The following is a 12,583-nucleotide window of genomic DNA, read 5'->3' on the forward strand; positions in this document are numbered from 1 at the left end:
GACTAAGTAGGGAAATTGAACATGTGTCTCATATTTTAGGAAAAACATACCAGAAAGTTTGAGGTAAGCTAAGTATGATCATGTGGGTAGAGACTCAGAACAGACCCCCCTTCATGTGCCATTGGTGCTAAAATTATGCTAAATAAATAAATGTGCTAATAAAAAGCACATTGATATCTCATCGTGAAAGAGAAAGATTTGTTTCTGACAAAAATATCTCGGCCTAGAACAGATTATTAAGCAGATGGCCTATGACTATGTCAAAAAGAATTTAGTGCTTACTCGGCAGCAACATGGATTTGTAAAGAATACAGTTTTTGAGCAGGTGACTTGATTGAAAGACTAGGAGACTCCCATAGATGCAATGCATCTTATTTTCAGGAGAGCATTTGGAACGTCTGATTTGGAGAACAGCAGAGTGCAGGGTTAAGTGTGTGAGGCTTCCCCACATAGACCCTGGGATCTGGCCTCAGTTTTCTCACCTGCAGAGTGTGGATAATGACTGCACAGCCTCCTAGTGTGATTCAGAGAACAAACAGAAATAAGGTCCGTGTTGTGCTCAAGAAGTAAGAGATAAGTGTAAGCCCCTACTTACGGTACCTGGGTAAGCAGATAAGAAGGTGAAGTGGAACGTGGTTAAGAGTCTGTTTGCTTCTAAGAAGCCCAGTCTCAAATGCTCAGAGGAAGGCTGGAAGTTTGCTTTGCAGTTGTCAGAACAAATCCTCAAGGTCCCTTGACACCACTGACCGAAGACCGGGCGAGAAGAAACCCAAATAATTAGCCTGAGGTCTGAGTGCCTGTTGCTTCCTCTCTCTCCCTCCAGGGGCCTTTGTCGTGTGCTGGACACCAGGTCTGGTGGTTCTGCTGCTCGACGGCCTGAACTGCACGTGGTGCAACGTGCAGCATGTGAAAAGGTGGTTCCTGCTGCTGGCGCTGCTTAACTCCGTCATGAACCCCATTATCTACTCCTACAAGGATGAGGACATGTACAGCACCATGAAGAGGATGCTCTGCTGCTTCTCACAGGAGAAGAACCCAGAGAGGCGGTCCTCCCACATCCCCTCCGTGGTCCTCAGCCAGAGCGACACGGGGGGCAGCCAGTATATGGAGGATAATAGCAACCGAGGCCAGGTCTGCAACAAGAGCAGCTCCTAGGCTTCAATGTCCCTCTGCCTGGCCCAGCCTTCGTCTGGGAGAACTGTTCAGAATGGTTACCTGTCTCCAACTAAGCCCACGTACAGTGTTATTTGAGCCCTGAATGAATCATTGGGAAATTTTTTTTTAAATTGTTTTTCATCATTTAAAAGCATGGGCAGGAAAGAGAGGATACGATGCATTTAGAGAAAACGCACAGAAAGAGGGAAAGCAGCACGGTGGATTCCTGCCTGACATCCTGTGAACCCCTAGGGGCATCGCCCACCAGGCCATGCATCCCGGGCTCTGCCACCGTCTTGTAGCCATTCTCTTTGTGTTTCCAAAGGATGCTGTTAAAGGGCTTAGGCCAAAATAAATAAAAATGTTACTTGAGCCACCTTATGTAGCTGCTCGGAAAGCCTGTGTAGTTCTTTCTGCATGCATTTGAAATTTTATAAAATGCTTCAGCAGTGATGTTTTTCTCCTCAAACAAATCATGGCCAGTAGCTAGGTGTTCAATAGGAATCTCAGAATAACAAACCAGTCAGGGCTCCAGATTAATTTACTTGATTTTTAACTGAAAGAACATTCTGAGGAAAAAGATTTACTTTGAAGTAATAACAAAAAAGGTAAACGTTAAAAACTCTTCTTGCGGGAAAAAGAAAAAGAGGCTTTGATGTGGTCCTCTCAGTGTGCGTGCGTGTGTATACACACCTGTATATTTACACACTTCGAATTTGTATTTAAAGACATCACAGACAGTGATGGTGAAATAAATTCACTGACCACCCAGACTTTCCAGTCTAGGACTACAGTTGTAGAAATGACCTGTTGTGCTCTAAAATAGAAAGAGGTGATTTGTTTGAAAACAGACATTCAACAGGGTGAAAAAGTATATTAGCATGCGGACTGAGTTCCTTGCATATAGGATCAAATTTGAGCTTAAATGAGTTTTTCCAGTTCCTTCCATGCCACTGGTGACTTGTCAGATTTAGTATTTAGAATAATTTTCACACCTCATATTTTATCCACAATTATTGACATGTTTCCACTACTTGTTTTACTTGTGGATTGAAGTTTGATCTGGGTTCTGTTTAAAAGTTTTCTCCTTCAAAGACCTAGGTAGGCAACATGAAAGGCAAGTCAGTAAGAAAAAAAAAAAAATTTATATACATAGGCTACTGACCAGAGTTTTCTATGTAAAGCATATAGAGTATCTTCTGATTCTAAAATGAGAATAACTTCAAGGCAGATATTATAGTATTTATGTAGTTTGCAAAAGAAGTTTACATTTTTTTTTTTGCTATTGTGGTGTAACATTTATGTGCAAGAACTACTTGTAATAAAAGGATTTGAGAAGTCATGCTTTTAGATATAATGGCCTAAAATAGAGAGTAGTATGATTTAAAGGTATAGGTTTCACAAACTGTGTAATAAGTGGGTCTATCTGAAGCTTATACCAAAGCTACCTATAAAATAAAATAAAAAAAGAGGATCTGTTTTCTATCGTTGGAGGTGCATTATTACCTTGTGTATTTTCTAAGTAAAAATATAGTTTGTGGTAACTATAGTACATGCGTCTATTGCAGAAGAAAAATCAGATTTGCCAGGAAGTACATACTCTCAGTGTTTCATGTAAGCATTTTGAATCTACAGCCGGGCAAAGGGTGGAGAATTGAGATTGAATTCCCATCCCTGAATAGCTACTAAGGGATCTTTAAAGGTTTTATTTTGAGCAAAGCACCATTTTTAGTACCCTGCAGCAGAGTGTCATGTTCAGAATGGTGTCTGGAGGGGATCCAACTATGGAGACTCGGGGTGGAAATATATAGCTTTTGTTTTTATGCACACACATATCTTAGCACTGGTGCAAGAGTAGAGGAGTCATGTATATTTGCAGATGACAAGTGCCAGCCATCACAGGGCTCACCAAGAACACAGCAAACCCATCTCTTAGTTGGGGAAAAAAAACAAGGAAAGAATGTTCCTATTCAAATCCTAGGACCCCGAGTTTATCTGCAAGTCATTGTGATGATGGTTCTAAAAATTTGATCTAGACCTTTCCAGACCAGCCCTTGACTCAAAGCATGGGCTACTCCCGAGCCAAGCACGATTTCATTCTCTCCTTAGATTTGTAGCACTGTCCAAGGTGTTCTGTTAAATCTATATGGGTGAGAGCGTTTAGTCCTTCGTGAAGACTGCCTGCTTGGAAAGAAAGAATTTTTTGGAAGTAAACTGAAGTTTCTTGGTGACATTTTTTTTTTAAGTGACTGGTAGACTTGAGGCCATAATGTAACTTTTAGAAGAAGCCCTAAGCGCTGAAATGATTATGCCTCCATTTGTGTAATTCCAAATAAAAACAATACTTAACCATAGAACAAATGTAAGCCTTGAAAAAAACTCTAATTTCCTTCACAGTTAGCACTTTGATGCTTTATATAAATGTTGATAATCAAAATTTAGCAATTTTGATGCCCCTGCTGCCCTGGCACCCTGAGTTTGGATGGCCCAGGATCCGGGCCTGGGAGAGCCCAGCAGCAGCAGCATCAGGCAGTGGGGGGACCAGGGAGGCATGGGGGGTGCAGCTCTTTTCATCTGGTGCTGCCCCACATGGACTACAAGGCATGCCATGCCCCGTGCTTGTAGACTAACTGTAGGAGGTTGAGAGTGTTTTGTTCTTATTAGCTCATCAATTCCCTAATCATTCAGGGAGTGGGGGCAATAAGAATGCTTGGCCCTCTTTTAATTGATTGACTAGGCATAATGAAGGCAAGCCCCATGAAGACATTCATGAAGGTGACTTAACGACAAACACAAGCCCTGTTAGAACTTGGAGTGAAAATAACCAGAGCGTTGTTCTACACGATGATGCATCTCACGGCATACTAAAAAGAATTTAGACACACACAAAAACAGATCTGTTTTCTGGAATGTTTACCAGAGAATTCTATCCCCTTGGTGGACCACTAAATGTGAGCTTAAATTGGAAACTCCTAGAGCTCCTTCCAACTTTACACACTGTCTTTCAGGCATAGGAGTTGGGGTTAGAATCACTTAAAGACATGAAGGAGCTTTAAGAGAAGATGCATTTTGTGAGGGATGCTCTCCTGAACACGTCACATAATTTACAATACTCATAATATAAGACTGGTTTTCACAAAGGAGTAAACATTAGGATGGGAGATGCTGTTGCTGCAGGGTTTTTTTTTTTTTTTTCTTTTCTTTTTGGCCCTAATCCTCTATCTATTTTTACATCATTCTCTCTAGTGCCTTTTAGAGTGTGCTCTCTCCTAAATTAATAGATGGTAAAGTTTTAATGGCAGTGATTATGGGTTCAGAGTATTTTATTATATATAACTTCTGAGCTAAAGGTTTATGGTGCAGACAATAGGACAATGGTCACTAAAATCACATGGGGAGATTCCGGTACACGTGAATAAGAGGGTGGGTCATGTTGTATATATAATGCAGTACCTCTGCCTGTCAATCCATGAACATGGTTTGCAATTTACTGGGTCAGCCAATTTTGGAATTTGCAGTTCTTGCCAGCTTTTTAGAGAGTTGCAACTTTATAAAAAATTTTCTGTATTAGCAACTTCAAGTTTACATAATTCAAATTTCCAAAAACCTCATCTGTATTGTATTTGTTACTGAGATCAGCACTTACACATTCTTTGTTAGTCGTAAGGTCGTATTGAAGAAAAGGGGGTGGCACCTGTCAGAAGTCCATGTTACATCTTTGTGCATATTAGAAAACACTGTCCCTTCCTCAAGACACTTTACCTGCATCTATTGGAAAGCATCTAATACATTTTGTATTAGAACTTTTGTTAGAACTTTACTACTACTTGTCAGACAACTTCCTAACACATATGCACATTCACAGTATGATTGGCACACATAGAGTCGTTCAGTTCACCACTCACCCAAATGTTATGACAACCATCTTAAAGAAAGCACAAGATTGAAATTCAGAATACCTAGGTTCTGAGTTCTGTTCTGTTCTGTCCTAAACTATCTATGAAATTCTAGAATTCATAGATTTCTGATCTCCTAAATGATAAGCTTAAATGATCTGTAAGGATCTTTTCAGCTCCAAAATTCTGTCATTCTATACATCACCTCCCAGATGTGAATCATGGAAAGCACCCCAAGTCTTTGGATTCGTTGGGTTTTACTCCTTGCATAGGGATTTCAAATAAAACGAGCTCTGTTTCTATCTATTGCAGTGGTTCTCAAGCTTTAGTGTACGTAAGGATCACCTAGGGGAGACCATATAAAATCTATGAGATTGAGGCAGGTATGAAATGTGTAACTGTAAACCCATCATCAATAAGAGAAGGAATTTCTGGAATAAAATGGAACTGCTAATCAAAATGGAGAACCTAAGAGACTTGAAGATGTGCTTATGTGCGCTAAAGTGAACTTAAATTCAAAGTGTGTGAGTCGATGTTTACTCCATCAAGGCAAATGGGAGCCCACAAATTTACTTTTACATGTAATTTAACCAAAATCTTTGAATAGTCCCTAGGTGCTAGGGAACAAACAAGCAAAAAGTCCCTGCCGTTAAAAGAATGAACAAAACCATAAATTAAACATACACACAAGTAATTGAAGGGAAATAAAATGAAAAGGAGCTGAAAATATTAAGGATGGACATATGTGGAGGTAGCCATCCTTCAGATATCACTTGGAACATTGTTTGATATTGGTGTTGTATTGTTTAGATCCGGCCTCTGTAATATAATTCTTAATATAGAATTCTCCAAGACCTAGGGGAAGAAAAAGAAATCACATAAAGGGGCTACTCTGGGAGTTAAAATCAGTTTACAATTTATGAGTTGGGGATCTGGTACTGATCATCTAAACTAGACTTGTCTTTTTCTTAAGTGGACACCTGACCACAGGTTTATATAAATTAGGAGATGGGATATTTCAGTCTTCAGTTCGAAAAACAGAAACCACTCTGGGTACTTGAAGCAGGAAGTATTTAAAATAGGCAGTTAGGTGCTTATAAAATAGTTGGAAAGGCTAGAGGAGCAAAGGTGAGGGAAGCCCATTGTTAGCTGTCAGGTTTGCAGCTAACCTGTAGGGAATTATTGCCACACAGGTCAGGAACTTGTGGAAGCTGCTTCCTGAGGGATACTCAGAGGCCACTGCAAAATCTAACATCTGCTGCTAGGGGAAGAATATGGCTCCTGCTTCCCTTCTGTCCTCCTCATCTCTTGTCTTTGGCACTGGCAGAATCTAAACTGGGATATTTGCTGGCTTTGTACTCTGAGAAATAGAATTCCCAGGCTTCCGACCTTTCAGATTCAGGGGAGAGCAGAGAAAGGACCAGCAATCCAGCTGACTGCTGACAGACAATACAGCAGATGGAAAAAGAAAAAAGGAAGGGAGTGGGTCATCTTGGCTTCTGAGACGTTTGCCTTGCGGAGATATGGGTCCTATTAGTTTATCTTGACTGTGGGTAGAGGATAATATAACTAGTTCTAGAGTAAGGGATGAAAATTCTCTAAAAAGTAAAGTGTTGGTATGTGTAACTTATGGGTTCCCCCTTACAGTATATGGGTCTTCTGAAGGCTGAATGGGTAAATAAGACAAAAAAGAGCATAAGAGCATGGTTTACTTATTGGCTATTCATTATCCAAACCTGTGATATCAAAACTGAGATCAGAGCATGAGAAATAAAGTGTGTGGTCACAGTTGGTATACAGCCGTGGCAAATTTAGTACTACTTAATCTTTCCTTTAGGTTTCCAGATGATGAGAAGAGGACCTTGAAACAATAATGAGTGAGCCAAGGCAGATGAAAATGCAGATGTGCAAAGTTATTTGAAAGTCAGAACTGTGTGTTCCATGGCCTTAAAAGAGGCCATGGATCAAGCCTTTTCTAGAGTTGAATGGTAATAGATCTAAGTTTCAGAGTTTGTGGTTTTTTGGGGGAAAGTAACACTAAAGTTTCTTCTTTTGATTGAAATAAGGGCCTGATTTATGCATCGTTGTGAGGAAGTTGTAATGTAGGGATTATCTTGATTTTACAAATGAGGAAACTGAAGACCACGAGATTGAATGAGTACTTAAGTGACTGAGTCAGGATCAAACTTAGCTAGCTAAGTTCTTCTTCAGAGGTTTTTCTCTATTAAGAAAAAGTTTCCTACCACTGTATATAACTTCAGATTTCAAAGAGCCCAATGTTTACTAATAATAGGTTAGCCATTTCAGGGACTGAGAACGTTTACGCTCATTGAGCAATTCAACTTCTAAGAATGTATGCTAAAGAAATGACTCTAAATTAAGAAAAGGTTTATTACACAAAGGTGATCAAAACAACATGATTTATAACACTGGAAACTTCTAAACAATGTAAATATTCAAGCATGTGACAAACGTAAGGCATTGTAGTCAAGCACATGGACTCTGGAATCAAATTGCATGCATTCATGTCTCAGCCATTTCACTTACTAGCTCTGTGACTTTGGGCAATTCCTCTGTGCATTAAGTATCTCACCTATAAAGTGGGGATCAAGAGTCTACCTCCCTCACAGAGTTGTAGATTCAGTAAATTATATGTCAAGCACTTAGAACAATGCTGGGCACTGTGTACTTATTGTTATTGATGGAATGCTATTTGGCGATTTTAAGTTATGGGTATGGATAATCTAATAACATTGAAAAATGTCTATGATGTAGGACATGCCAATGGAGTGGATATGGCAACAAGAGATTTGTCTTAAGACAACTTCAAGTATTTTGATGCAAACCACTACAAAAATGGGATTTCTTTTTACGATGGAGAAGGTGGTAGGAGCAGCAGATTCGGGGACGGGTAGGAATCAGGAATTCAGCTTCAGTGTGATACTAGATGTTGCAGAGGTACATGCAGGTGGAGATGTCGAGAAGGCATCTGGAGAAACAAGTCTGCTGCTCAGGGGAGAGGTCCAGGCTGGAGATATTAATCTTGGAGCCACCAGTGTATGAATAGTATTTATAACCACGAGGCTGGACTAAATCACACGGAGAGTAGGTGTAGATGGATTAACAGATTTGAGAACTGACCTGTGGGCATTTGCGATGTTGGAGGTCAGGGAAATGAGGAGTCAGTTGAGGAGACGGGAGGAGCAGCCAGCGGTGTAGGGAGAGAACCAAGAGTCAGTGAGACCCGGGAGTGATCAACTGTATCAAATACTGCGGCTTGAGGCTTGAGAAGTGACTGCTGATTTGGCCTTGGAGGTGTTTGGTGACCTGACAAAGCTGTTTCAGTACCGTGGTGGTGAAAGCCCAATTGGAGGGGGTTCAAGAGAGATTGGGAGGAAAGGATAGGAGACCAGTGAGGACTGTTTTTTTTTCTGGCCACGCCACGCAGTATGCAGGGTCTTAGTTCCCTGACCAGGGATCAAACCCGTGCCCATTGCAGTGGAAGCACGGAGTCTTAACCACTGGACCGCCAGGGAAGTCCCAGGACTAGTTATTTTTAAATTACTGTTTTTATTTTCCTAAAAAGGCACCAGAGAAATGGGGCAGTAGCCAGAGAGGTATGTGAGGTTGGGGGGGTCAGGGGTGGGATTTATTTTCAGATGGGAATTATTACAGCTTATTAGCTGCTGGTGAGAATGCTCCAGGAAAGAGGGAGTAAGTGATGATTCGGGAGAGTCATGGTGATAATTGCTGAAAGGAATGGGCTCCAGGATATAAGTGGAAGTTTTGGCCTTTGACAGCAGTGGGGACATTCCATTCATAGTCAGAGGGGGGAAGGCAAGGTATGCACACAGGGAGCTGGAAGATATGTCAATGGGGGTGTGTTCACTTTTTTTTCCTATCTTTTCAATGAGTGAAGGCTTCACATCCTTAGCAGAGAATAAAGATAAGGCAAGAGGAGTTGGAGGTTTGAGTAGAGAAGAGGAGGTGAGAAATCACTGTCCAAGGGAGTAGGCCGGTGAGTGGACCGGGGGATTTAGTAGGGCTGCTGGACCAAGGCCCACCCAGTGAGATTTAAGACCATTCAGAAAGTTCATGTGTTTCCCTTCAGCCTGACTAGTTGCCTGGTTGCAGTCGTGGTGCAGACAGAGAGTCGAATTGTTTGTCAAGTCATGTCTGGGCTCCATCCTAACCAATTAGATCAGAATCTCTGGGACTTGGCCCAAGCTGTGGGTACATCCAAAGGGATTGCCATGTGTAGCCAGAGTTCAGATCCATGGATTAAAGCAAGAAGGTGAAGGGACGGTTCACAGAAGAGCCTGAGATCCAGTACATCCTGCTGTGAAAAAATTCAGTGTCTGTTTAATAACCTAATTGTGGGCTGAAATTTTAACTGAGAAAAGGAGGCAAGATAGGGGAAATTAACACTGATGGAGTACCCATTATGAGTTAGGAATTGTGTTGTGCCCTATATACTTAGTACCCGGAATCAGATAAGAATTAGATAAGAATCTTGGAGATAAGAATTTTAACCTCTACTCTATAGTAAATAAGCTGAGATTTAGACAGGTGATGTGAGTTGCCCTCAGCTCCACTGCTAATAAGTCGTCAGGCCAGGATTTAGATCCAGAACCAATTTACTCTAAAGTTTTGTGTAAGATTTTGTGGAAGATGTGAGCCTTGAGCTGTGTGCTAAAGGAGGAGTATGGTTTTGATTTTGGAGAGGCAAGAAGGCTTCCCAGCTAGAGGGATACTGTGAGAAAAAAGGGCATGGAGTCAAGAAAGAACATGATGATTACATGGAAAATTCAGGAAGAAAGGCGCTTCCCATGGCCAGGTGGGTTGAAGTAAATGAAGGAACAAATGATTCAACCAACCAACCAAGTGAGGGAGTGTCTGCTCTAAGTGGCCAGACAGCTGGGCAGCCTGCCAGCATACTTAGGGCCCCAGGAAGTTGCATTGCAGAACTGCTAAGCAAACGTTCCCTGCATTGTTTGTACAATTCATTATTTTTAAGAAACGTTAGCTGTTGGGCTCCATTGAGATAAAAGATGGCCTCTGAGTATAATCTCATTATCATCTGTCACCCTGGCTGGGGAGATTTATGTGTCTGCAGGATCTTAGCATCTATACTTCTCTAGGTTTAATCTCAGGGTCGATATCCCAACACAGTACTGCTCATAATAAATAGCTAGTAGTAAATGATGAAGTAGGCTACTGTGTTTTATTTTATTTGGCATTCAAGCCAATCAATTTTATAGCTGTCCGTTTGAGTGCTGAAAAAGAATTCTGAAGACAGCAAAGAATCATATGAAAAACTAGAACACACTGACAAAAAGAATCTTTATCTCCCCTGTCTCCCCCATGGAAAGAGGCCCTAGATAGACTGTTGATCATGCATCTAATAAGGCAGCTGCGCATGGAAATGGTCCTTTTGATTGGTTTGCAGAGTAACTGTTTTATGCCCCTTTGGCCAGTAATACAGCTTCTCATAGGCACCTGTGTGGTGTACTCGGCGATGACATTGGTTTGCTTGCCTTCTCATAGAGATTTTTTACTTTGAGGATATGGAAAATCATAATTCCTGAAGTGGTAGCAAGAGAGATATGAAAAATAAAATAGCATCTACCCTCAATAGTAGTGCCAATTAGAAAGCTGAATTTCTCCTCTCTCTGCCTAGTTATTGCTTTTGGAAATACATGTGGTTCAGATAAGGTGGAAAGTAGTTTGCCTGCCCTGCGGTAGAAACAAAAGTATAAATGATCCCATCAAAAAGTATGCAATAAATTCCACATAAAAGGCCACATTTAAGCATACTTGTTATGCTCGTCTGACTTTCAGTTTCTGACCAAACTTTTTTTATTTCAAGTCATTCATTAATGCAACATGCTCTCATTCATTCACTGAGCTTGCTTTCAGAGAATCTACCTTAAAGCAGACAGTGTGCTGGGTACTGAGAAAGATACCGAGGAAAATGAGATTGACTCTAAGCTCAAAAAGAGCTTACATTAGTGACTAAGCCTCTTCCAGTAGATATTCATGGGGCAAGAAAGGGGCTAAAATCGGTGGTTGCCCACACTGTCCAAAATGTATCGCCAGAGTTATACCCAGAAGTGCTGTATGGATTGCCATTGCACAACTTACAGGCTATGGCATAAAATTCACTGTTGTTATGGAACTAACTGGAATTTTCCTAAGAACCAGTGACTGCAAGGGCATTTGCAATGTGATGTGCACATTTTATATAGATTATGTGAACAAGTTATAGGCATACTTTAAAAAAATTATTATTGCTATCCCAAGGTGTATCTCTTGATTTTCATTTCCTTTATTATTTTTAAATTATTAAAACCCATTTGATTTCCCCTACAGAAGTCTATGCAGAAAGTCAAAAGATGTCTAGCTAGAGAGGAAGAGTTAGGGGAAACTGGGAGGGCTATGACAGATGTCACATGGACTGTTAAGGGGCTCACTGTCATCGAGTGGAGGGCATTTCAAGTTAAATACAGACTCTAACACCGTTGAGGATCAGCCCCTTGCTTCCACGACACCAAGTCTCTTGGTTGCCCCTTCTCAGTCTCTTTTGCTGGTTTCACTCTTCTCCCTGGCTCCGCAATGCTGATGGGCTCTGCCACCGGTCCAGTTCTCTTTTCTATGCACCTCCACTGTGTTGGTCATCTCATCTAGTCACATGGCTCTAAATACCATACATATGCCGACAGCTCCGAAATTTTTATCTGTAGCCAAGACTTCTCTGTCTCTCTCTCAAACTCTAAACTCATAAAGAAAATTCTCCCTTGAGGGAGAGATAAATTAAGAGTTTGGGAAACATATACACACTACTATGTATAAAATAGGTAAACAACAACAACCTACTGTATAACACAGGGAATTATACTGTACTCAACATCTTATAATAACCTCTAATAGAAAAGAATCTGAAGAAAGATATATATATGTACAACGGAATCACTTTGCTGTGCGCTTGAAACTAACATAACATTGTAAATCAACTATGCTTCAATTTTTAAAAATTGGGAAAAAGAAAGAAAATTCCCGGGACTTCCCTGGTGGCGCAGTGGTTGAGAATCTGCCTGCCAATGCAGGGGACACGGGTTCGAGCCCTGGTCCAGGAAGATCCCACATGCCGCGGAGCAACTAAGCCCATGCGCCACAACTACTGAGCCTGCGCTCTAGAGCCTGCAAGCCACAACTACTGAGCCTGCGTGCCACAACTACTGAAGTCCGCACACCTAGTGCCCCTGCTCCACAACAAGAGAAGCCACCACAATGAGAAGCCCGCACACCGCAACTAAGAGTAGTCCCTGCTGGCCGCAACTGGAGAAAGCCCCCAGGCATCAACGAAGACCCAACGCAGCCAAAAATAAATTAATTAATTTAAAAAAAGAAAATTCCCCTTTGAATGTCTAGTATACATTCACTCCCACCCCACACCTGATCTACTCACAGCCCACCCTGTCTCAGTTGATGGTAACACAATTCTTCAGGTTGCTCAGGTCAGCAATCTTATT

At 41.2% G+C, this 12,583-nt stretch overlaps 1 protein-coding gene across 1 annotated transcript in view; it reads left to right on the top strand.

Moving 5' to 3' along the window:
• LPAR3 (lysophosphatidic acid receptor 3) overlaps positions 1–1,179 on the top strand; it is a 71,640-nt gene extending 70,461 nt beyond the window's left edge. The window contains exon 3 of the mRNA XM_030866086.2: positions 824–1,179. Coding sequence (XP_030721946.1) covers positions 824–1,155 — 332 coding nt within the window. The 3' untranslated portion in view covers positions 1,156–1,179. The remainder of the gene's footprint in view (positions 1–823) is intronic.
• The last annotated feature ends 11,404 nt before the right edge of the window (positions 1,180–12,583 follow it).

The sequence above is a fragment of the Globicephala melas genome, chromosome 1 (genome assembly GCF_963455315.2).
Source record: "Globicephala melas chromosome 1, mGloMel1.2, whole genome shotgun sequence".
Taxonomy (NCBI): domain Eukaryota; kingdom Metazoa; phylum Chordata; class Mammalia; order Artiodactyla; family Delphinidae; genus Globicephala; species Globicephala melas.